Source organism: Cnephaeus nilssonii, assembly GCF_951640355.1.
Source record: "Cnephaeus nilssonii genome assembly, chromosome: 5".
Classification (NCBI taxonomy): domain Eukaryota; kingdom Metazoa; phylum Chordata; class Mammalia; order Chiroptera; family Vespertilionidae; genus Cnephaeus; species Cnephaeus nilssonii.
The window spans coordinates 80,417,181-80,443,723 of record NC_137076.1 but is presented as its reverse complement, the minus strand read 5'-3'; the positions used below and the strand labels follow the sequence as shown (position 1 = coordinate 80,443,723).

At 41.1% G+C, this 26,543-nt stretch overlaps 2 protein-coding genes across 5 annotated transcripts; both read right to left on the bottom strand.

The window, feature by feature from the left end:
• Positions 1 to 1,724: 1,724 nt before the first annotated feature.
• IGIP (IgA inducing protein) lies at positions 1,725 to 3,828 on the bottom strand (the record flags this gene model as incomplete). The annotated part of the gene is given in 2 exon segments (XM_079772549.1): positions 1,725 to 3,704; positions 3,706 to 3,828. Coding segments are annotated over 2 exon segments (234 nt in total). The 3' UTR covers positions 1,725 to 3,593.
• Positions 3,829 to 8,530: 4,702 nt separating this feature from the next.
• Positions 8,531 to 25,057, bottom strand: PURA (purine rich element binding protein A). 4 transcript variants are annotated; one of them, XM_079772548.1, is made up of 2 exons: positions 24,960 to 25,057; positions 8,531 to 18,302 (listed from the first exon to the last, which is right to left on the bottom strand). In XM_079772548.1, exon 2 carries the CDS (start codon positions 18,156 to 18,158, stop codon positions 17,196 to 17,198), a length of 963 nt encoding a protein of 320 aa, XP_079628674.1. In that variant the 5' UTR covers positions 18,159 to 18,302; positions 24,960 to 25,057; the 3' UTR covers positions 8,531 to 17,195. The 4 variants fall into 4 exon arrangements, with proteins under 4 accessions (XP_079628674.1, XP_079628673.1, XP_079628671.1 ...); XM_079772547.1 differs by lacking the exon at positions 24,960 to 25,057 and adding an exon at positions 24,040 to 24,838; XM_079772545.1 differs by lacking the exon at positions 24,960 to 25,057 and adding an exon at positions 19,095 to 19,344.
• Between the last annotated feature and the right edge of the window lie 1,486 nt (positions 25,058 to 26,543).

The window sequence follows — 26,543 nt, the reverse complement described above, 5'->3', positions numbered from 1 at the left end:
GGGGGCGGAAGGGGAGGTGGTATAATCTGGGAACAATAAAGAAATCAACAACTCCACTAGACAGAATTCAAGAGCTTCATTCACACAGCCCTTTGATCAGGTCACTGTGGTGAGGGCGGCAAGAGGCAGGAATAGTACTCAGGGCCGCGCTTACTTTAAGCAACAGCAGTGGAAAGAGGCCTGGAAGGGCCATTTGCCAGCTTTCTTCAGACCTGCGTTAAGTCATTCCCTCATGAAAGGACAGGGGGAAATGGAAAATGTAGATTCATTCATGAATCAACTTTCAAAACAGGAATTGTGGCTTTGGAGCTATACAGAGAAATCATCGTTTGCTAGAGAGAACACTGGCTTTGCCATCCAGCTAAAGACATCCTGAGGTGAGGCAATATCAAAGTCAGGGAGACAGTACACGTTAGGGAAAGAGGAGACAGAACCTCACAGGGAAGGCAATGCACTAGACTGATGGGATGTGCTTTGGCATCAGCCTGCTGGAACTGGTGACTTGAATTCTAACTACATGACCCTGGGCATGTTAATTTCTCTGTACCTTAGTTCCTCTTCTGTATGATGGGGATATTAATAGTGCCTATCTCACAGGGTTGTACTAAGAATTAAAAGAAATAACCTAGACAAAACACTTAGCTTGGTGCCTTGCATATTTTAAGCACTCAACATTAGTTTTAAAAAAAGTGGTGGGTTTGGAAAAACTTAGGATAGTAACAGTACAGACTCATTCTGGTGTCACAGACAGAGATAGAGAAAGAAAGCAGAGCTAGGTTGGAGATACTGCCAATCTCCCCCGGAGGCTGACAAACTCCTGCTCCCTGGGGAAGGTCTGAAGTATGAGGTGGGCAGGTAGGGTTAGTCAGAATTCTTAGGGGTTAACTAGATAACTCTGCAGGGTATAAGGTAGGGATATCCTGCTCTTTAAACATTACAACATTCAGTGAGTGTTTTGTGACTTTTCCCACTGCCAACCTAAGTGCCAAATGACCTGATTTGAAAAAAATCAAGATGAATGAAAATCAATGTTGGTAGGAATGACGTTATTGGAAACGCTACGGAGATTTGCAATATTAAGGTAGAATCCCCGTTTTCAAGGGAAAAAAGTGGCTCCTCCCCATCAAGTTCTAGAAGTATGGGGGATAATGCTGAGGTGAAAGCAGGGGAGACGTATGCTGGCCTTGGGGTTAGGAAGCAAAGCCTGAAAAAGGGATCTCTCTTTACGCTGATCCTGAATGAACAGAACTGTGCCCAAAACCCAGTTCTCCAAATCAAAAAGTCCTGTCTTCTTAGAAAAAAGTTGTTACTGAAAGTAGAAACAAAGAGATGTCCAAAACCATGCAAAAGAGCCAAAGTAAATGACATACCACAATCTTAAATAAAAGTTAACAACAATGGGAGGTGGGGGTGGGCAAAGATTGTCAATTACATCACTAGAAAAGAAATAGTTCTGTTGAACATGGTGGACTCCTTACTTAAGGGGTTCCTGTGGCCCTACAAGGCCTGGCTCTGTAGTTAAAACCTATTTCAAATCTGGGATGTTACCCTGCAGCCCTGTATTTGGATTCTTTAAAGATTAAGGCCATAGGACAGTTAGGAAGGGGCCTGGCTTCTGGCTTATTACTTCCTATACTTACTGCAAATCATGGCTAGAATTTCTACTACAAGCTCCTGTGATTGAAAAGCCCTCCTCTCGGACTGAGACCCAGGAGTTGGTCTGACCCCTGCTTTGAGGAGAAAGAGGAATCTAGTGTCCTTAAGAAGTACCCACCTGTCCTCTGTGTGCCTACCCCCCAAATCAGAGGCATGCAAAAGATAGGGAAAACTAGTTTCTTTTAAAATATATTTTTATTGATTTTAGAGGAAGGGAGAGGAAGAGAGGTAGAAACATCTATAATGAGCCCTAGTTGGTTTATCCCAGTGGATAGAGCATCGGCCTGTGGACTGAAGGGTTCTGGGTTCAATTCCAGTCAAGGGCACATCCCCAGGTTGTGGCTTGATCACCAGTAGGGGGCGTGCAGGAGGCAGCTGGTCAATGATTCTCATCATTGATGTTTCTATCTCTCTCTCCCTCTCCCTTCCTCTCTGAAATCAATAAAAATACATATTAAAAAAAAGAAACATAATGATGAGAATCACCGATTGGCTGCCTCCTGCACGCCCTCTACTAAGGGTCAAGCCCGAAACTCGGGCATGTGCCCTGACCGGGAATCAAACCGTGACCTCCTGGTTCATAGGTCAACACTCAACCACTGAGCCATAACGGCCATGCGAAAACCTCACCTACCTCCCCAAAACAGTAGCACATGTTAAGTTTTTATATGGTAAAGTCTCTACATTATTTTTTATTGGACTTTGTGGTTATCAGAAGTAGAAGCTAGTTCAATAGCTAGTCTGCTGTTCTTTAGAAAGAAGGGACATTTTAGCAGGAAAAACAAAACAATAATGACAACAGTTTCTTAGGATTCGCCCAGGGAAGCCTGGAACTGTGATACTGTGAACTTGAAATACTTCAATGGCCATGCATTTTTAGAATATAATCACTGTCATACACATTTAAATAACATTGTATTTTTCCATAATGTAATTTCTGCAAGAACCCTGTTCCTGCAATTACTTGTTTCAAACCTTCCTACATCCAGGCTGAAGGTAACTGAAAGCACCAGAAAAGATAAAATGAGGAGAATGCCACAAATAAAACTTCTAACTCCATTTCTAAAGGTCAAGGAAATGTCATATCCCTGGGCTTCCACTGATTTTTGAATTAGGGGCAAAAACTGGGATGGTTCTTCTTGGTCAGATAATCTAATCTTCAATGAGAAGGTCCCATTAAAATTATTCTGAAGGATCACTCCTGTGCCACATCTTTATTGGTAACTTTACTCATTGTCCACCATTCTACTTACTAGAAAAGAAGATTTAAAATATCTGATTTTCAAGCACTTCTATTATTTCAGAACATTCTCTTCATCTTTTGTCATATACTCTTTTGTAACCCTTCCACTTCCCCAAACCAACTCCAAATTTAAAACAGAAAACAAAAACCTTCCATGGGAGAGGCATGATATAGGGGAAAGTTTTTCTTTCTCTTCAACTGTGATAACTAGGTTAACAGTCTCACCATCAGAAAATTTTCAAAATGAACTCAAGCAGCAAGATAGGGACTCCATTTATGCTGTCATCAATAATAAACAAAACAAAACAACAACCAAAAAAACCCCACAAACCCAATTTGTTTTAAAAAATCGTTTTCCAGTGTGTGAGTACACTTAATGCTGCAGCCAATTAATGATCAGGCAAGTATACCTGCCACTGGGTCCTAAAAATAGTTTTCTTCTATCAAATATTATAAAAAAAGAGAATATCCAGGAGCAACCAGACCCTCCCCAAAGGCACTGAAACAAAAGACTGATCTGTTTATATAGTCACATGAAAAATAAACATCTTTATTTTTTGCCTACTTTATTTCATTTTTTTCAAATAAAATTTAAATCTGTACAAAGTATACTGTTACAGTATATATTTTGTAAGAATCAATGCCTAAAAGAATCACAATACTTCAATAAGCAGTACAGCAGACCTCGCTAGTTTCAGCTTTGATATTGAACAAACTCAAGCCGGCTGATGCACAACACATTTGCTTGGTTTCCACATGGTGAGTTCCCAGCACTGAGATGGGAGAACATGACAGCAAGTATGGTTTATATTACAGCCTGACACACGGTGCTTCTTCATATGATAATAACTACACATATTTAATACAGAATGCTCAAATTTACTTTTTAAATTGCATTTGCTTACATCTTTGTTGGCAAATTTCAGCATTCTTAATGGGGTCCCCAAACAGTGCAAATGAATGATATTCTACTATATAATTGGCACATCTCCAATAAGGATTAACTTGTAAACTCAAAGAATATCACAACTTTGTCCTAAAATTTAACTGATACACATCTGGTCCATTTAACCAAAGTCATTTTGGAAAGATATTAAAGAACAATTCTATTTCTGAAAGGATATCACTTTGACCATTCTTTAGAGAAGATAAATTTTTAAATTGTCATTAAAATGCTTTACTATAAAAATTTTACAAACTTGATTAGAAATTTCAAGATGATTCACAGCAGACAAAAACATACTGTTTATATTCCAACAATACCTACTTTTAGACTTTCAAACAGAGCACAACCATGTCAGCTGTGTTAACTAAAATTCTGAACAATGTACTAAATTTATAAGTGGTGCTGGGTCTAGCAAGTGTAAATACACAGTATATTTTAATGAAAAGAATTGTCTTCTTTATACTTTATTTGTTTTCCCATAAGGAAACATTAATGTTTACATTCTTTAATAAAGTTAATCTTACATCAGAATATAACTTAATACTGTCAGCAACAAGAACCACACACAGTAAATAAGAAGCACATTTAAAATAAGTCTGAATTCACATAGATTAACATTTGTTGGTTAATAAAATATCGACAGTATTACAATCTTACAATATTTACAGTAAGAAAAATCTAGAGTAATATATACCTTTCACAGCAGGATTCCTCTTTTTTTTTTTTTTTTAATTTCTTCCAGTTTGGGATTGTGTATACATAAAAAGCTCAAATAAAGCAACTCTGTAATATAATCTTAAAATAATGGCTACTGGGGGAAATTCTATCACAACCATTGAAAATAATGGTGACTTTTCACGGAGTCTGTGGCATCTGAGAATCCAGTTAATTAACCAAAGTCTTGCTGAAACCAGCCTCAGTTACCTAGATTAAAGCTGCAGAACTCCGGCCTTCCCTGACTACTGAAAACCCAACAGATTTTCTCAAAATGCTGTAAGAAAAGAGGGAAAATAGGTTTTAGCTCACACCTCATGGCTAGAAGCCTCTGGCCAGTGCACATTCCCCAATTTATATGAAAAGAGGGCCAATTTTATCGCCAAAGTATTACAAGAGTTTACCCTCCAATTACAGGGCACTCTGACACCGCGCTCAATCAATCCTTAACTCTTGTACAATTGGGGTAAGACAAGAACTTGGCCCATATAATATACACCAGCATCTTAAGAGACTTGGGACTGGGGCAAAGAAACAGACTAGGTTGGTTTGCATTGAGGCCAACAGGGAAAATGGAAAGCAATGCACATTTCCAATTAGAATGGCAAGAAGACCCACATCCCTAAACTGGAATTTTGCCAGGGCATCAGAGTTAGCACCCCCTCTCTGAGTACCACAAGCTCTTAGAATGTGTGCTCTGGGCCTCCTCTGAGAGAGAGCAACTACAGGAAGTAACACCGTGTGGGACATTATTTCAGTGATGACTCCCAAGAAAGCAGTTACAATTCTTGAAGCTGGGGCTGTCCACAGCATCTGAGAGCACTCATCTGAGCTGTGACTTGTCGCAACCCTGCTTACTTTAAGACATCTGATGGGCACAGAGCTCTCAGGGATACAGCTGCTGGCTACTTTGGACTCTAGATCTTACAGGTAATCAACAGGTATCTGAGATTGAATTAGCAAACTGTACCATAGCTCCTTAAACAGACACAGTCAGGTTTGAAATCAGGTGAAGTATGAATCTTCACTGTCAGGTCAGAAATCAAAGTGGGAATCTCCCCACATCAGCCAAGGTTATTTTGTCAAAACCTTAGAGGAGTTGGACAGTTTTTCATGTTGCAAGTGATTAGTTTACTTATTTCAGTCAAGCTGGATTGGCAAATCAGACTGATCTATTTAGTTAGCTTCGTTTTATTGATTCTTAATGTATGTGTAAACCCCAAACTGTTGTATTTGGGTTAAATACACTGACAGAGAAAATTCAAACAACAAAAGTTTTCAGCAAACTTCTGTGGCATTTTCTTTTTGTAAGTCAATGCAAGATCTAAAGGTATTTCTACCCAACAAAATCTGTTTAAGTGTTTAATGTTATTTCCTTTTTGGTCCTATACAGAATGCTATGACTTCTATATAGGTCTGAATGCTGCTCCATGTAGATTCCTTCTGTATATCTAAAAATATATACTTCTCAGTAGTTCAGTACATGGTTAATCTTCCCACAGAGGAAGATTTTTGTAATCACATGTTGCAAAGTAGAAAAACATCTCCTTTCTAAGAAAGGAAATATACTTTCCTATTGTACACTTTTGAATAAGCCCAAAGGCATGCACCAAAAATCATTATTAAAACTAATACATGCACTAAAATGGTGTAGAGTTAGACTTAAAGTGCTGCTTCTCAATTTTTAAATTTGGAGAAGACATCTTGTCGTTGTTGACTCAAAGATCTCCACCCCGCCACCCACCCCATTCCATGGCATCAGGAGAGAAAAGTAAAAAGTATGCATAAATCTTTAAACTATTCTTCACATGGGGGAAAGGACAGATATACCAACTATCCTATTTATAAACTGGATTCCCAGTTTTAAATAAAACCAATATTTACTGGTAAAAACTGTCAAAGCGAATACATCCAAAGAAATGTTACTAATAAATATTGTTCTACACAGAGAGTAACTTACTTTGGTTTTATGCACCTTCTCAAAAATAATACTGGTGTCCCATATATCACCAAACTGATGTGTTCCAGCAAAGTTGTAAGGCAAATCTTTTTTTCCTAGTGACATCTTGTTTCCCAATAGACAAAACTAAAATCTTTTGGTGAGGAAGGGGTTAAGATAATAGCTAACCCCTTGGCATCCTGAGCATTGTGGTTTATCAAACTCTACCCTGCTAGAAGCTATCAGGCACTCTGACCTCTGCCTTGAACCAGAAATGGCTCCCATGTCTAGAGATGCCCTGACTCCTTATAAATAGCTCTCAAAACTTTGCTTTCTTCCTTCTGTCTTGATGTTGTAATATCTAACAAAGCTGGTTGCAATGTCATATTTTGCTAATCGGGGCCACCATGTAACAGTAATTTCAGATATGTTTTAAGCCAATAGCTAGTTATTAATTTTATCAACTGAATTAAAATTTTCTCCATAGAGTTACCTAGAGCGAGATCTTTTAACTTGGGTTTCAGAAGATGTGTGATGCCCCTGAGGTTATTTGCAAAATTACCTATGTGCATTTTTTTCTGGGGAGAGGGTCCATCACTTTCATCAGATTATCAAAGGAATCTGTAACCCCAAAAAGGGGTTAAAGGTACTTAGAGCAATACCCGTAATTCATTTTATATCAGGATTGGGAAATGGGGGCAGAAAACTAAAAAGAGCCTAAAGGGTGGGGGGCAAATTGCTGATCTTTTCCCTTTATTCACATTTGTGAAATAGTGCTTCAAACTAGGAAAAACAATTAATTAAACTGATTAAACTCCATAAAAATAATAAAAGCCACTTTCTAAAATATTTTTCATTTTCCATATAGGGTATATTTAGTCTCTAAGAAAAAGTTTGGAGACTGAATTTTTCTCTTTTCCCAAAGGAAATTCATAGATATAATGCTGATCATCATCCACATCTAAAGATTTGTCAACATAAAACTTGAGAACTCTAATGATGCAAGCCTTTAATTTATAGTTTTGAGTAAAGGATTATTTGGAGTCAGATACACATTTGTCAACCTTAGTGTCCCCAAATTGGTCCATATTTAGACAACTACCAGGCACAATTCCACTACATAAGCCTAAAACCTGAACAATGGAAATTTAACTTTCAACCCAAATTAAAAACAAAGCTACAAGGCTCCAGCCACAAACATTCACACTATGTCATAGAGGACTTTCTCTTTTCAAATACATCACTGAATTCTCAACACAATTTGCAAACAATAAGATCCAGAATGACTAGCCAGACATGCCTGAGAAGAGCATGTCAAGAATTAAAACATTACTCCCAGCTCCCCCCAATCCAAAAACACACTCTGGCATTCCAAAAATAAATCAGATCTGAAGAGAGGCCTCTTACTTGTTGGTTTTAAGTATGAATTGCCTAAAAGGCTATGGGAAAGGGAATATAAAATGAAATAATTAAACAACTTACAAAAATAATTTTAGCCAAAACACATTTTCACACTATTGACAAAACTATCAGCCTTTTTTTTTTTTTACAATTCTGAACCTGTGTTGCACAATTTCACTAAGACAAAATATATGTTCATAGGTATACTTTTTGTCCTCCTATTCTTTCTAGAGCACATCTTTACGTTATAAGAATGCCTCTAGTTAAAATAAAGTCTCTTATCCCTTGCCACACCCCCCCTCAAAAAGTGAGTCAACCTTGAATTCCAAAAAGGAATATTCATTTAATATAATTATTCAATACCAGTTATATCACACTGACCATGAGAAAACTCTATGAGCATTATGGAAAACTACATGAAAGAGGGAGCTGCCACTTGCCACCCACTTCACTTCCAGATTTTTAAGCCAATACCCAGCTAGACTCAAATCTCATTGATTTCAGTGAATATAAATCACTCCAAAACCAAGCCATCTCAGGCTGGAAGTTGGATCTCAAAGACATCATTATATATATGTATTTCTATCCTAAGCTTTCACTTTGTCTATTCAAATAGTTGAATAAAGCTCACATTTAGAAAGGATTTTATTGGCAAATAAAGGTCCATATTAAAAATTTCATCAAAACAATTTTTTTTTTCACATAGCTAACACTATGTAATGTTTTCTTGGATTTACAAAGCATATTTAATTGCATATAAGCATGCTTTGGGTGAGATATTAAAAACATAACTCTGTAAGAAATTAGAAAAGACTAGAAACAAAAGTGAAAGTGACTAGTCTTAACTTCCAAAAAATCAAGTGCAAAGGTAAATAGTGCAAATAATGAAAACTAGAAAATTTATAGGCAATTTTACATAGTTTTACCCGCTTTTGCACTTTTACATATTGACAACTTTATAAACCCTAACAACTATGCAGCATGGAAATGGGCTATCATTTATCGCCATTGACTAGACTCAAGGAAGCCTTTCAAAGACATTTAAATCACTGGTTCTTGACACAGGTTTGGGAATTCACTTCTTTTTCAACATTCCTAAGGGTGGGAGCTATTAAAGAAGGCTCTGGACTGACTTGTAACTGTATTATAATTTCAAATCTGACACACAATGAATTGTGAAAATCATACTGTCAATTCTACAAAATAAGTTATAAAAACAATTCTGCTATTGTTAATGAACTTAACAAAAAAATTACCTTCCAAATACAAAATCAACACCTTTCTAAAAGAACACCTAGCTATCTTTAAAGAGATTTTATCACATATACAAATTTGGGTAAAATGAAACTTGAAAGTAATCTGTCAAAATCACTGAGAATAAGTCCATACTAAACTAAAAAACAAGAGTTAATCCAAATATACTTGAATTAGGTAACTTTAAAAGTAAGTATTATAGCAATTTTTTTTCTTATATAATTTAAAACACTTCTGGGATATTGGGAACAGAAATCTAAACATGATCAATTCATTCTACAAAAGGCATAAGAACTTCCAAGATGTACTAAATTATATTATTACATCTCCCACCACTGAACTCTTGGGAATTCTACAATTTTAAAGTAATAGGAAAAGTGGGAAAACAAACAAACTTGAGTTTGGGGGTTGGTATGTTGTCTGATTTCATAAATATAGTATTCTGAGGTTCTCATAAGGTTCACAATGTTAAAATGTTTGTTAGGATTGCAAATGTAGAAGAAATAGAAAAGATGCCTAATATTGCAATTTAGTGTTTTTATCTGGTTTATGGTCCTCTTCTAAGAAATGTATGGGGACTAAAGGCTCAAGATTCTATAAAAGCAAGGTATAATATAGATCTTTGTAGACTGCAAAAAAAGTCAAATGATTTTGATGTAAGGACCATTTTGAAAAGTAAAGGTAAGTTATCTTATAACACGAGCCCAGGAGAATAGAGAGTACATATGATATATATTCCTGATAGTTTATAAATTACTAGAGGCCTGGTGCACGAATTTGTGCACAGGTGGGGTCCAGCCAGCCCACTGATGGGGTTGGGTGGGCGATTGGGGGCGGGGCCAGTCGGGGGGGCGGGACCTTGGGCTGTTGGCTGGCCCCATCCCCAGTCTAACTCCTGGACTAGGGGACAATTTGCATATTAGCCTTTTATTATATAGGATAACTAAAAAAGTTCTCAAAATAGTAAGTCTGCAGGACCAACTTGCCTTGACCAGAAAAGTTGCCATTTCACAATTGTTCTACTTAATTTGTCCAGAAAAGCAAAAATCCCACGTCTGAAAACAGATCTGTATAATGCATCATCATCGTAACATCTAGCTAAAGACCAAAAGCTTTCCCATAACCAACAAGGGACCCATTTTCTCTGGCTATTGAAATTTCCTTAGCAAAGATCAACTTTATTGTCCTTAGTAAACAACTCTCATTTAAGACTCCACCTTAGTACTTTTCCTACCTCTAATAAAAATCCTCCCACTTTACCTCCAAACCATTCCCTGATACACATATCACACTCACACAAGCACATCAAACAACTCTCTCCTTTCTGCTCTCAGATTTCCAAAGCAGTAAGTCTCAGCCCCAGTAACTTACCTAAAATACACATACTTCTTACTCTCTTCAATTCACAAATTTCTTAATTCACAAATTCTTAACAAACAATTTTGATGTCTTTCAAACTACCAACTTAAGACTATGGGGAAAACAGCAGTCAGAAAAACTGCCTGATTACCTCATAACACAAAAATTTTCCTGGGTTCAGTTAGCTGTTCTAAGACAGAAGTCAGCAATTTATTTACTTCCTTCTCAATGGGGTAAGCTTGAGTGCCACTGGCAAGCCTATGGCAAGAAGAATAAAGAAGGAGAGACGAACAAGGAAAAAGGCAGATGGGTTAAAGAAAATGCCAGATGTAGAAGGCAGGGAGGTAGATGAAATACCACCAACAAACTACCTGAACTGGAAACAGTCAAATCCACTCCAGCTGAATGCGAGTTTGACTCAATCCCAACATGTGTCTAATAATTCGTTAGCTGATTGCCATCATTGTTTGACTAAGTCAAGGTGAATTCATAAGTCACCTATCTCATTACTTTGACTGCCAGTTTACAATAAAGACATCTTTTCTTAAGTCCTCTTAGGATCCTTCTGCATTAATCCAGGTTAGACCCAAACACATGCTAACAAGAATATTTCCATGTTTCTTAAGATTTTAAAACATAAAGGTTTGGTCCTTGAACTCGGGAGACCTCTTGAATTATTAAAGTGCATCCTAAATCAAGAAAATTAAATTCTTTAGCTTAAAATTTTCCCATGAAATGCTACAAAAATTTAATAAGCAAATTACTAATAATCATTGAAACAAAGTATGCATTCATAAAAATGCTAAAATCTTGCGATTCCAAAATGAGTAAAATATTTCTGGTAAGAAGTAATTTTATTTTACATAGAGTATCACCACCATGTTTCCACCTTTCAAACAAGACAATTTTCCACAAAAGCAAAGCACATCAGGAAAAAGAAAATGAATACCAAACATAACATGGAGACAAAATAAAAATAAATGAGTAGCTATGAAATTTTCTTTAAGAAAAATGTTTTTAACACATAACTTTTGCCATACTCAAACTTTCCTAAAGGCATAAATTGCCCAGACCATTCAACATCAAAACTTGGTAGTCAGTTTGGCAGCTGAAAGATGACAAACCGTTGGCTTGAAACAATCATCTTTCACTTTTCATCTGGTTGTTCTTGCATCAAGAAATTCTACCTCACTCATGCCACTGCTAGTTTAGATGATCTTCACTTAGCCCATAATAATTAATGTTCAAAAAGAGCCTGTCAAATGGCCTAGGCCTTGAATTTAGGTTAAGTTTTAGGATTAATAACTTCAAATATTAAAATCAGCTGTTTAAAAAAACATATTGTAAATTCCCTATAGTAATTAATGCTGCTGGATGAAAACAGTAATTTTAATAGCAGTCGTCACTTTTAGTTTTATAGTGTACTTCATTATGAATGGCCTATATTCGGTTAAGTTGCAACGGAAAATACCCCCAGAAATATTACAATGTCTGATTTAAAAATGGATAAACTTTAACAGACAACTTTGTACAAATAATTTGTTAATTTATTCACTTAAGCAATTCCAATAAATTATCTTTCCTACTCATTCCATTCTCATGGGGAAGTATATATATATCCAAATTATTAAGATATTCAAATTTAGGGAAAATCAACTATAAATGTTATACTCAGAATTATCACCAATTGTTCCAAAGTTGCTAAAGATCCCCTGGTTTTAGCATCCTTTTACTGAGAAAGCAGGATCTCATTCTGATATTGAAAAGACTCTGAAAAGGGGAAAAAGCCATTAGATTTGATATCTCATGTTTTAGGGATATTAAAAATCTGTTTAGCAATCTTAAAAATATGTTCACATGTATAATAAAATGAATTGTGGAGCTATGAAAGCCACCAGAGCAACAATTTCAGAAATCCCCATTCTAAAATCATCTGGAGTGTGTGTAAGTAATATTAAAAAATGAGTGGGAATATGAAGAAGAGAGGGTGAATATTTGAGGGAGATAAAAATAATCATGTCCATGATCCGGTCACCAATGGTTGGTATATATCTCAAAATGTCATGAAAGAAAAATATGTTTAGAAAGTTTCAACAGTGCTAAATGCAAAATGTTAAAGCACAGAACAGTAAATGAGATAACCCCCACAAACATCAATTTCCATTAAAAAAAAAAAAACAGGAACAAAAAATTGACATGAGCATCTTTTTTAATATACCAAATCTTAACTGACTTAAAGATTATGTAAAATGCTTGGGCCAGTAGTACCCACCCACATTCTCATTATCAATGAACTTATTTTTTCCCCTCCCTTCCACCCAAATTTAGTTCAGTTTTCCTGCAGGAAAAGTACAGCATTCCTATATTAAGAAGAAATGAAAACAGTGAGTACAACTGATATAGATCCATTGACTTTTATTACAAATGTACTTGATCACTTGGCTTCAAAAAGTTTAAAATCAATACCCTATTTTCTGTATGCCAGTACAAAGCAAACTGTTTTACAAATTAAATACCTAAAATTTTGACAAAAATATTAAAATTTGATGAAAAACAATTATAAAAATCCTTAATATCTCTCTCTCTTCAAAAAAGGAGGCAGTCTTCCCAGTCCTATTATACAATATTAATAATATTCATCATTTTTAGAGTATTAGCTAAATTATATTGTTAGCATACAAAACTCTTAGGCTAATAAATTTATTTGTATATACTCCAGTTAAGTTTGTGAATGCCATCTGATTGCAATATAATCAACTATCTTTAATTGAGTCCTAATTTACACTTGTTTAATAATTTGCATAGTTTCAAAGGGATAAAGGTTATTCTACAACTAATTATTATAGGTTATTACAGTGCTGTTTTCAAGGCAATAAGTATTTGCTCCCAAATGAAATCATCTGTCTTCTTTAGGCAGGGGTTAAAATTACTAGCAGCTTTCTCCATTACCTGAAAAATCAAATTGGAATAGTTATCCATCTCCAGATGTGAAGACCTAAAAAACACACTGATATAGTTTCCACTTTGAGTCAAATTTCAACCCCTGCATGGGACAACTAGAAAATGAGACTTTCAAGGTTTTTTATTTTCCCTGTTGGTTTTGGTTTCTACTCTCCATGGCTTTTGAGAAGCTGGAAAAGTCTGTCTTTCCTAACTCGCATTGTTGTTTTTTCCATTTGGCAAATATTCATCTATCTCCAATCTGTATCTAGTGGAGGAAAAGCCGACATGACTTTGCTTATAAACTTCCTTTGTTGTCAAAGGCATGTATAATGATTTCTACAGTTCTAGTTAGTTAACTTTAGCTCCCTCTGTGGCTGGATGACTGCTGCTTCTAACATCAGCATGACAAATAGAGGAGGTACAAATAAAAAGTAGCTTAAAAAAAAAAAAGATTTGATTTAAAAGAAAACAAACAAACAAACAACACCAAACACACACACATATATATGGGCATTTCAAATCTGGTGGCTGACCTCTAGATTAAATTACTTGACAGCGTCTCTCATTTTAAAGAACATCAATATTGCAATGCATTTCAAGTTTTCTTGTATACTTAGGCAAATAATAGTTTAACCAAGCTCTTGGACCTTAATTATAAGACAAAGCAGATCATAAAAAATAAGGCATACTTGTCAGGAATTAAGTTTTGTTTGCTTATTTTTGGCACATTTGATCATACTGTCTTCTATGAATAACACATATGGTCAAATATACCAACCATTTCCTTTTTTGTTTCAGCACAAACAAGGTTTACCAATTAGTAAAATAAAAACAAGGAAAAACTCCAACATAAAACACTGAGATATAGACCTTGGTAAAGTACCGAGCACCTGAGGGGGAGGGGAGGAATGAAACGAGAGAGAAGGAAGGTTTGGGAGGGTGCTTGTGGAGTAAAGTGAGATGCAAAATAAGAGCATCTTTACAGTCACTTAGTCTTTTCTATGATCACCTCTTAAGTCTTACAAGATCTGCATGTGGATTTCTTTTTAAACCCACTGACTATAAATCAGACAATGGTTTCAAAATCTTGGTAAGATTGCGTTTAACTGTTATAGTGTAAAGACAACTGCACAACTGTGCTTCTTGATCCGGTAGGATTCCAAGCAGAATCTGAAGTCTATAGGTAAGAAAGGCTTCACTTTAGGTAACTCAGACCCTAAAGAAAACCTCATGAAAGAACTCGCATCTCAAATGAAAGGACACTTAGCCTAAGTTTGCTGTGTTTTTGTTGACCTGCACTACTTATTGCTGGCTACTATAAAACACTGATCTAAGAGTACTCCAACAACCTGTAGTACAAGGATTAACTTTAAGAAGCTATAGTAAACAAGAGACAAAATCAAAGCAATTCTCTTTCCTAACTAGTAACAGCACAGATAATGCAGTCTTTTCCATATCACAGTTAAAGTACAGTGAACAAAACAGCTCAACAAACCTTAAGACAAAAAAGTGCAGGTTATTAATGTTTACATGCAGTTGGATAAGCATTCCAAATGTCACATTATGCACTGTAAAAGCTCAACTTTACTATGTGGAAATAAGAAAATGCACCTTGGGGAAAGGGGCAAAGCAATTTAACTATTTCCAGTGATTTTGTAAGTAAAGAAATTCCTAACTATTGTACGGTCACTTCATATTTAACATTGTATGAATAGTAAAAGCAAACTATTTAATGGGAAAATGCACAGTACAATGGAAATAGCTTGTTATTCAACACATACAGTAGATCTCAAAAACAGACAACACACTCAACCAGGGAGCTTAAAAATATCAAATCAAATCCAAAGAACCAGCAGAAAAAAAAAGTCCTTCAAAAAGACAACTGTTTCACCTTCCTAGGCCAATGCTTTATAATATGTCAGAAGCACTGACACCTTCCAGCTCCTACAGGTGATGTCTCCTACATACAGCAGTTAGATCTATATGTCTGGATTTGCCAAGAAACAATTCTATCCCCAGAACTCTCTCTGTCAGACAAGGTCCTTTTTAAAAAAACAAACACAAAACACAAAATGCTTTCTACAGAATTCCAAACCAAAATGTACTGTTTAAGGCATCTTTTTTTTTTATAACATTTTCTCTTCACTCAAAGATGATAGTCATGCAGCAGTTTAATGATAAAAATATATTAATATTTTACTATACAGCAGCAAGAAGTTAGTTGTCAATTAAAAGCACACAAACATCTTTAAATGAAAACCTGTAAAAGACTATCGTTACAAACAATTTCAGTTTGGAGGACACCAGCTTGGTAAAGTGCTCTCCTAAGCTTTCGATTTTCATATGCTACACCTTGAATATATGAATTATAGAACATACTTTTGATAGGCTTGTACACTTGGGGAACACAAATACACTTAGCATATAATGTAGCCAGTAATAACTAGCACCACAGCTACATGGAAATCCTTTACATATACCAACTTAACTTAGCTTTCTCTTTTAAAATGAAACTCAGAATCCATGGCTCAGTAGGATAACTATAATTGTGTTGCTCTGCTTTTTAACAGGTCTACATAAGTTAATAGCACTGGCAAAAACCAAAGGATAGCTTCAGACCTCTTACAAGTTTAGGAGACAGTGCTAGTGACCACAAATAGACTCACTACCTGATGTCCAAGTACAGGTTCACTGGAAATTGCTGCACGTTAGTTTTTAAAATCTTTCTACACATAATAAAAAAAATATATTATGAACAATACAAGTATATCTCATATACACAATGACAAAACGACTACTCAAAGCAAACAGATGCAGAAAAATATTATGGGAGATTTCCTTTTTCTCTCTTTCTCTATTTCCTTTTACTATTTGAATAACTTTGGTTCCAACCGTAAAAATCACAACTTAGCAAATTTCATTTAAATGCCTTTTTTAATAATTTCTTCATGTTCACAGAAGTTTCACTGACCATTTTTATATGTTTAAGGTCCAGATGCAATGCATATTGTATAAAAGAGAGCACTTATTGTTTACCTTGCATGAATTAAACCTACGTACCTTTAACTCTACAAACTTCTGCATAACATTTAGACAAAGCTCAGACACACAGCATGCCTAGCCCTCATATATATATATACACATCTCTAATCACAGGTATATAGGGTGTCAAATATACTATAATAACCTCCATGTAAGGTTTGAAATTTGGTAACAAAATGAGAAAAACTAAAAATATTATTTTACGTGTTCTAAAATATCTCTTTTTTGTGCTAAAGTCAAATGTTAGCTCAACATGAAAAGGACTTTTATATAATTCAGCAATATTATAATCTTGACCATTTTGCAAACACTTTTAATAATAATAGCTTAAACGTGTACAAAAGTTCTTGGTTAATTAGGGAAATAAACACTCAGTTCTTTATATTTTTTAATCAAGTAGGAAACACAGTTCATATAATGTTATTACTTTTTGTATTTTTTTTTGTTTTAGCAGCTGCTTACTGTTTTATATGGTGGATAAAGTGGACAACATCCAGCGATGGGTGGCAAGTCAAGAAGAGAAACTGTCAGTTGGTGGAGGTTCTGTGGGTGGTGCTCCCTTGGAGTTAAGTTTTTTTTTTTTACTTTTTTACTTATTTTCTCTCTTTCTTTACAGTATATTTTCTCTGTGTGTAGTTGTGTGTATGTATGTGTGTGTGTATGCATGTGTGTGGGTTTTTTTTTTCCATTCAGTTTGATCAATCTTCTTCCCCTTCTTCCTCACCCTGCAGTAGCAGGGTGGCAGCGGCGGTTTCCTCCTGCTGCTGCTGCTGCTGCTGGTGGAGTTGCTCACAGGCAGCTCGCTTCTCCCTCTGCTTCTCTTGAATCTTCTTCATCTCCTCCGAGTATTTGCAGAAGGTGTGTCCGAACTTGGCCCACACCTTATAGGGCACAGTGATGGAGTTGCGGTAGGTGGGTTTCACCTCGCTCACTCGCATAAACACCCCGTACTTGTTGGAGCCCACATCGAAGAAGAAGCGCTTGTTGTCCACAGTCAAGGAGGTGCCCTCGGGCAGCTCTGCCGGCTCCTCCTCCACTCCGTAGTCGTCGATGAGCTTGGCCAGAGCGTCGCGGAACTCGATGAGCCCTTGTGCGGGCAGCGCAATGGTCTGGCCCTGCGTGGAACCCAGGCCGGGCCCCCGATTGACCGTCTGGCGGATGCGCAGGAAGCGGCCGCGCTGGTTCTCCTTGAGATCCATGTAGTACTTGCGGTTCTCGCGCACCAGGAACTCACTCTTGAGCGCCCGGCGCGGCTCGTCCTGCGCCTGGGCCAGGTCGGGTGGCTGGCTGGGGCCCAGCTGCGCGTAGTGCTCGATGAAGTCGCCCAGGTAGTCGCGGAACTCCACGGCCACTGACATGGAGAGAGTGAGGCGACTCTTGTTGCCGCCCGCGCCCACCTCAGCGATCTTCAGGAAGCGGCCCTTGGCGTTCTGCTTCACGTCCAGGTAGAAGCGCTTGTTTTGGATGTCCACCCGCTTGGAGGCCAGCTCCTGCGTCTCATGCTGCAGCCCCCCCGGGGCCCCGCCGCCGCCACTGCCGCCGCCGCCCCCGCCGCCACCACCGCCCCCGCCGGAGCCCGAGCCTGAGCCCGGGTGCCCCAGGGAGCCGCCCGAGCCCAGCGCCGCACCACCCTGCTCGCTGCCGCTGTCTCGATCCGCCATGATGCTGCGCTCCGCCGCCTTGCCGCCGCCGGCTGCCGCTCCGCCCGCCGCCGCCTCAGTCGCCTCAGCCGCCGCTGCTTTCCCTCCCCGGCTCCGCCTGCTGCCGCCGCAACCCCCACAGCCAGTCAGCCACTCTCGCGAGATCTGCGGGAGAGACGAGACAGACGAGACCCGGTAACAGGGCACTGACTCCCCAGTACAGTAGCAGGGCGCCCTACTGTACGCGCCCACCCGCCCGCCGGGCACGTGACCTGCGCCCCCTCCCCACTGCCAGCCCCCGTCTGCCCGCCGCCCGCCCGCCCGCCCGCCCGCCAGGCGGCGCCCACCCCAGGCTCTCACCCTACACCCCTGGCTGGGAGGTGGGGGGGCAGGACGCGCCGCGTCGCAGCTGCTGCTGCCGCCACCACTGTGGCTGTCGCTGTCGGCCAGACCCTGGGCGGCCTTGGCCCGGAGAGTTGGGGGACTAGGGGTGAGAAGAGAGCTGCCATACTAAGCATAGGGAACAGGCCTGCGCTCTGCTTTCCAGTGACCCCAAAGGGATGTGGGGGCAGGGGCCTGCGCAGCGCAGCAGAGCCCGCTGCAGCGAGGGACACCAAGTCACGGCCACCCCTCCCCTGCAGGCCCCAACAAGACCCAGACCCAAACCCAGAACGGCCCACATGCCGCCAGGCTGGGCTGTCTCCTACCGCAGAGCCCTGGCCGCAGAGGCGGGTGAGGAAGAGGAGAGGTGGTGCAGCAGTAACCCGTAGCTGCAGAAGGGGCTGCCGGGGATGAGGTCGGGGCGCCGGCAGCAGTGGCGCGGAGCAGCAGACACCTAGCCGGTCCCTCCCCTCGCTCCCGCCGCTCCCCCTCCCAGCGCAGCGGCTCTGGCCTCAGATGATCCCGCTCCCCCCTCCCCCCAGCCGCAGCCCCGCACAGTCGGGCGGGCGCACTCACCGGCGGGGGGAGTTGGGGGGAGCTGAGCAGAGGACAGCGGCCGCACCAGGGCCGGGGTGCCCGCAATGCCTGTTCCAGTTGGCTATGCCCTTCCCCCCAAACAACAATCAAAAAGAAACCCCACATTCACCCAAAAACCTTCCACCAGCCCCCTTTGGGACCAAGACTGCCTGCCTACCTCCCCCTCCTCCTTCCGGGATTTGGGGAAGAGGGGCAACTCTGCTTAGGGCTGAGCCCAGTCTAGGTTGCCGGCCAGCTCTGCAGATGAACCAGGCCCTGTCGAGCCTTCAGCCCCTAGCCCACTCTCCTTCCTCTCTGGAAGGACCCAGAATGGAGGAGAAAATCAAGCAGTCTTTAGGATATTCACGAGCTAAAAATGCCAGGAATTTCCTGGGAAACGCAGTTCCTTACGAGATTCATTAACACAGGTTCACTCATCATTTTGCCCCTCCCAGGAACTCCTGAGTGTCAAGGAGAGCCCCCACCTCTCAAAAAATAAAACATTAAATGATTGCTGTTTTTTTAGGCAGACAGCTAGGTTGCCGACCATTAGTTAACTAATGAGTCTTTGGACAGTGACAGCTAAAGGGGTTGTCTCTGGTCTCAGAAATCATTGATTTTTCTCTTCCTAGATTTGAGGCATAATCTAAGGCCTATATTCCTTCTCCAAAATATATAGCGAATGCTCATAACTACCTCACTGCAGTCTGCAGTCCTAACAGCTGTGGGAAAGCTAAGGCCTAGCTCCAGAGGACCCCCTGCCAATGTCCCTACCATCTACCCATCACCTTCTATAGGGGGCTCAGAAGGTACGACCTCACAGCCCTAGTACCCACTTTCTCAAGCATGGATTGCTGCCTCCATCCTGAGAAGAGTGTGCCTATCCCATCTATGGGTTCCATTCCCATTGAACATACTGCACCCCCCGCCCCCCGCAAGTAAGGAGACTTGTCTCCCTCACTCTTAGCCCTGGAAACAGCGGAGTACATGGTTGCCCAAGCTTCCTGGAAAAGAGAGGGGTAAAAATAGTACTAATGATCAAGAAATCCAGACCAGTCGAAGGCATAAGCCTTGTCAATACCTGAGCCTTCAAAGCCCTAATATTTCCCTTCACATCCTGGGCAAACTTGCCTGCTAAGTATTCACACCTTTCTTTTTCGCTTAGCAAGGGCCCCATTCTACCCAGCATTAGTTACTTCAGCTCTAGGCTGACGTTTGCTACTCCTATTCAAGAGATAACAGGGCAAAAAGCACCCTGGCTACCAAAGAGCAAACTGAGGTAATCTTGTGAGCCAGCTTTAGAATTACCCACCTGTCCAGTGGTCCTTGAAATGACTTCCTAATGGGGAAGCCCACTAAGAGGTAGAAATCCAGGCTTTGGGCACCATAAAGAACTTCCCTTTAGTTTTTTTTGGGGGGGGCATCCTCCCGTATCACATAGTCCCCTTTCAGTGCTGATTTTCCTGCACTCCCTCTCCTGTCGGGAAGGGGACAGGGGACGTAGGAACTGTAAGCGCACTTCGAGCCACACAGAAAAACGTATAAAGAAGCGGAGGCTTCTCCAGGCTCCCACAGTAGCGATCAGGACCCTGGATAGACCCCAGCCCCAAACAGGGACGCAAAGGCTGAGTGGCAGGGTCTCCTTACGGAACCCAGCGGAGCAGGGGCATTCTGGTACCACTTGTAAGCTGAGGGTAAGATCTGGTGAAGTCCGAGCTAGAAGAGTCGCTGCTCTTCCTCAAGGGTTTATCTTGCGCTACCCCCAGCTCTAGCCCCCTCAGAAGAGTGGGCAGCGACAAGGCCAATAGGATTGCGATGAGGGGGCACGCGCCAGCCCGCCAGCCGTCCCAGCCTTCTTCCGTGCTAATGATCACTTCCCCAGGGCAGAAAACTAGGGCTTTAAGCAGTCAGCCTTCTTGGACCACCTTTGGAGTCTAAATTTCTTGCCCTGTCCCAAACGATTATGTTCAGGGGTTCTGAAGCAATTTTAGTTTGGATGTTCTGATTTTCTGAAAAAGTGTATCCAGGAACCGAGTTCTTAGTTCCCCAGTACAGAAGTAACTGATGACGTTTCTAGACAAAACATAAGTTAAATATCATTTGCACGATTAAACTGGGAATATTAAGCTCAAATAATCAAACAACTGAAACCTGGATCTCTCTGCATAAATATATGTACTTACTTATTTTATGCTATTTATTCTACGCGCATAAAATTTCTATTATAAACCAGCTTCTCACCTACTTTTTAAATGTATCTAAAAAGCAAACGAGAATGTCTTTTCCAAAACAATTCAATGAAAAATTTGATATTTAGTACATTTTTTCACTGCTCAAACAATAGAGTTAATTTTAGGATAAGCCTATAAATCTGGACTTTTGGTCAGATTGGGAGGGTGGTGAAAAGTAGCTTTCCTTAGGTTATAGAATATAGTAGCCTTAAAAAGGTAATTTGAGAAGAATGAATAGTGACTCAGAGGAAGTCTTAAAACAAAAAGTTTGAACCTTAAGTAGAATTTCAAAGTCATATTTGTATCCTAACACTGAAAATCCATTAGAAAATTTGTGGATTTAAAATGACTTCCAACCATTTGTTAACTACCTAAACAATATACTAACTTGGTAAATGAAAAGCCAGTTTTAGTGTCTAGCTGTTTAAATATGTAATTTTAAATAGTTGTAAAATTAAATTTATAATTTCAATACAATGTAGGAAATAGAAAGAAAAACGAAATATATTATATTAATATGCAACAAAATATGTGTTAATGAAAAAATCATAAAAGATACCCTTTTTCAAAGTATGCTTACATTTAAAAAATGATAAATGTCTCTAGATTTCTTGTGCTTTTAGTAACACTAACACACATTTTGAAGAGAATAGATTGCTTTATTTTTAATCCCATCATCTGTCTTTAACAAACTCTTACCAACAAAAAATTGTTTGCAGGTGAAACAGACATTAGGCAAAACAAACAAAAAAAAAAACCTCAATTTCCCTCAGCTTGAACTATGGGTGATTCTGAAATAACCTAATCCAGCTTTGCTTTTTAAAAGTAAAAATTAGCACACGTTTATAAAATAAACTTGGAGAGAGGGGATCTACTTCTGGGTAATAAGCCCTTTTGATTATAGAGTTTCCAATAGAAACAATATACGATTAATATTTCACAAAATCACAATTTCTAAAATAAAAGAGAACAAGAACACTAAAACATGTTTTCAAGTGCTGCTTAGGTTAAATGCCTGTCTTAAACTAGACAATTATCTTCAATATCCAAATAATTAAAACTGGAATGTTGTACTGCAAGTGTTCAAAGTGGAGAAATTACCCACTTCTCATGGCTATCTACCAGAAAAATTATGGGAGACTCTCAAGTAGATCTCAACATTTAACGACAACAACAAAGGCTAATAGTAATATTATTTCACCAATTATTTTTTAAAATGCGCATCCCCTTTCTATAGCTCACCTGAACTTTAATATTATGCCTCTTCAATGCTATTTTAATGCGTAGGGTTAAAGATATGAATTTAAAATTGAAAATCTGAAGAGAACAATCCATGTAATAGAATCCTCGCCTTTCACAAAATGTTTTCATTTCAAGCATTCTCAGAAGAGTTAATAAATAAATGTACCACACATTCTAAATTAGACAAAAATTTTCAGAAAACTGGCATTTTATGTACCCAACAGGTCCAAACAGAACCAATGCAAAGGTCAATAGATCTCTCTCTTCCGGAAGATACTTAAATGGTTTTACTAGTACCCAAAGGAATGAAATCAACAACTGCCTCCACACACTAATCGACACTACAATTTTCAAAGCCGAAATTTGAAAACGTCCGTTTGGGAGGGAAACAGTGGGGGGTCTTGGAGTAATAAAAAAAATCCCTTTTCTTCTCTGACAGTCTACCAAAGGCTGTCAAACCGAATTCCACCTACTGTAAAGCACTAGAACCTCCCTTCCAAGGACACGAGACACAAACACGGATACCGCTGCAAAAAGCTGCCCCAAAGCGCCTGGTCGGACAGAAACGTAAGGGGCCCAAATAAGAACGAATTAGAACCCTCAAGAGGGTCCGCAGAGACAGCGAAATTAAGGTGGCATTTATTCAGGGGTAGACAACAACGAACCAAAGAAAGTTGCCCCAGTCGGACTCTTAGGCCTTTTCTCTATCCAAGTTCAGGTTCAAGGCAGATATATCTGTGGGGGTGGGAGGTCCCTTGGTCCTTCCCCCTACACACATCTCATCGGCCTCTGGAGCCCACTGATGCTCAGCGGGAAGCCCCTCCGGCTTCACCACCGTTCCTTTTGCCTCCCGATCAATGGCAGAGGCGGCTGTGGAGCTGACCTAGCTCTGTGGGGCAGCAAAAATGCCTTGCCCGGGGCCACCCATCCTTGGGCCTGGCTTCATCTGCGATGTCAGCATCAATGTTATTATTTTTCATTTTTACAACGAATCCTGGGCGGGTGTATGTATTGCGGGGGGAGGGGGAGGTGGACACAGGAGAGGAGGGGTTGGTAGTGGAGCCTAGAACCCTCCTCCCTCTCCCCTTCTGCCAGGGTTTCTGTGCAGGGAGTGTCGGCCACGTTTGGCGCACTGTCCCAGGCCCCGGGCGAAGGTGGCCAGGGGAAACAGGGCTTAGGGATTGCTAAGCAAACGGCACCATTGGTGGTCTCCAGTGCCTGCGGAGGTAGGATTGTTTTCTTTCTTTAAGGGGCGTGTTATTTTGTTCTTTTTTGCAAGTGTTCGTTCTTGCGCTACGGGGGAGGAGGGAGGGGGGGGGGGACGTTGCAGCACTGCCAGGGTCTCCCGAGGGAGGGTGCGGGGATGTCTACTCCAGTACCGTAATTATTCCTGGGGGGTGAGAAGGCGATGAGAGGGACGGGGTGGGCTCGAGCTTTGGCAGTGGCAGCAGGAAAGGTCGCGAGGGGCTTACCCGGGCGGGCGGGCGGGCGGGCGCTGTCCTGCCGCAGGTGAGGGAGGGCGCGCGCTAGGCAGGCGCGAGGACGGGGGGAGAGGAGGGCGCGCGCGCGCACACCTGTCCTGGACAGCGGCGCGAGCCGAGCTGCGCCTCACTGGAGCTCTGCTGCCCGGGGAGGGAGGAGGGCGGGCTGGCAGGCGGGGGCGGGACGCCGAGGGGAGGAGGAGGAGGCGACTCGGAAGACTGGCTCGGCTCTCGCTCGTTCTCCCTCCCGCGGGCTAGCTCCGCTCACACCCTTCTTCTCCCGCTCACTCACAGCCCCCTCGGCTCTCCCTCCTCCTCCTCCTCCTTCCCCTACGGGATCCGCTCGCCGCTGCCGCCGCTGCAGACGGCAAGTCGTGGCAGCCAGACGTCGGCGCGTAACCCGGCGCTCCGTGCGTGACTCCGGGCGACGTCAGCGCGCGCCCCGCGCTACCCACCATTTCCCCCCCCCGCCGTGGCTCTCGCCCTCCGCCCTCACGTCCCTCCGATTCAGTGCTGCGGCGGCGACCGCGGAGCGCGCTCCCTCCGCCCCCATCTTGCGCGTGCGCGCGCCCTCCACCGTTGGCGCGTCAACAGTCCGCGGCCCAGGCCTTGAGGCACGTCTGAGGAGGGGGCTGCCTGCGGCCTCTGGGCCCGCACTTCCTCCATCCGCCGCCGGTAGCGGCCTCTGGAGGACTTAGCCCTTCTAGGGCTTCGAGGGCCGAAGCCGGGCTCCAGCGGGAATAGAGCCCTTCAGGGCCTGCGTCAGCTCCAATTTAGGGCCCTCGGAGTCACAGTTGGTGCTGCTACCAGCGCGTCACCCTCCCCCCGCCCCTCTCCGCCCCCCTCCGGCCCCGGTTCCGCCCTCATTTCTCAGGAGGCAAAGGGCCTTTTATCTCCCGGGAGGGTCTCACCTTGGCCTTCAAACGCCGGTCGGGAGGGGCTCGAAGGGCAGAATTAGCACAGAGGAAAGTGGCTCGACCGCGTTCGGGCTGTAGCCCCAGGAATCCTTGACAGGAAGTGTGGGGTTTGCTGCCCAGCCTCCCACGCAGTGTAGGTGAAACGGCCCCTTTGAGGGACTGTGACTAAGGACAAAACTCTGATAAATATTATGTATGCGTCCTTGGGCCGAGAGGGAGAAAGCAAAAGGGGCGAGTTAATTTTCCCAAATTGCTATGCAGAGATTGAAATGCACAACTATAAAGTGTCCTTTTTAAGAGCTGTCTTGAAATCTTACCAAGTTTAACAAGATTTTTGGTGCACGGCAACTTTTTCCCTGGCTTTGTATGCTGTCCCATCTCCATTCTGCAACACTGCGTATATAGAAAGTGGATCTGTTACAAATTATTGGTTACAAAATAAATTTAAAAAAATCCTGCTTTCACCATCTTTATCATTTTAATTTCAGAGAAGTCAATAAGCTTACTTTTCCAATAAGCTTATCTAACCTGCGAGGTAAGTTGGAGCAAAGTGAAATTAACCCCATTTTATAGACGAGAAAATTGAGTTACAAAAAATAGGTATTAGTTCACAGTTGCAAGAAGTCTGTCAGTGATAGAGGGAAACATCATAGATATATTATCCCCCACTTTATCCACTAAATTGGAAATCCCTCAAATGTTTACTTCCAGGTATCTTCATGTTCCCCCCCCCCCCCCCCACCCATGTATGGTAGGCAGTGCCTAATGTCTGAAAGAAATACATTTGGGAGATATTCTTGGAGACCCCAAATCATAGAAGACATCTAAAAGATTTGAAATTTGAGCTTGAAATTTTCTGCCATAGAAAATTGCAGCTCAGCACTAAGTTATTGTGAAACAGTTCAACTCCCATACTAACAACATAATGTTTATTAATGCCTAGTTAGAGGTGAGAAATTGTTTGAGACAGGTTTAAGAATAATGGGTCATTTCCTTTGAATTGCTTCTTTATTCACCTCATCTTTAGGTGGCAGCACTACTATATAAATATCTTTGAAACTGCAGTCTTCTGCAACTTGATATCCTAAAGAGTGTTTTGTCCTAAGTGCTTCCAACTATATTGTGGAGATTAGAAGCCAGTGAAAATAGGAAATCATAGCTGAGAATTGGAATACTTAGGAGGTTCTAGAAGAGGAAAAATAGAAAGCCAGAGAAATTATTAAAATACATGGAGGTACTGAGGGAAAAGATTAGAAAGTTTCACCTCAATAAGCTCCCCCCCCACCACCTTTTTCAGTTATATGAGGAGCAAGCATCTTTACTGTAAACTTGATTTCTTATGGAAACATAGCACATGCTAACCTTCCAAAGCAATCTATAGTTTCCCAATACTGCACATTTGTCAAGCATTTACAACTTTTTTTAAAATAATATTTTTATTGATTTTAGAGAGGAAGGAAGAGGGAGATTGAAACATCAATGATGAGAATCATTGATCAGCTGCCTCCTGCACGCCCCCTACTGGGGATCAAGACTGCAAACCGGGTATGTGCCCTTGACTGATGGAACCCGGGCCCT

Excerpts from the sequence above, each read along its gene's own strand:
- PURA (XM_079772545.1), bottom strand. The coding sequence starts at position 19,220 with ATGTGGGGTTTCTTTTTGATTGTTGTTTGGGGGGAAGGGCATAGCCAA. Across the intron at positions 18,303-19,094 it reads CCCCCCAACTCCCCCCGCCG|ATCTCGCGAGAGTGGCTGAC; the intron begins GTGAGTGCGCCC and ends TCTCTCCCGCAG.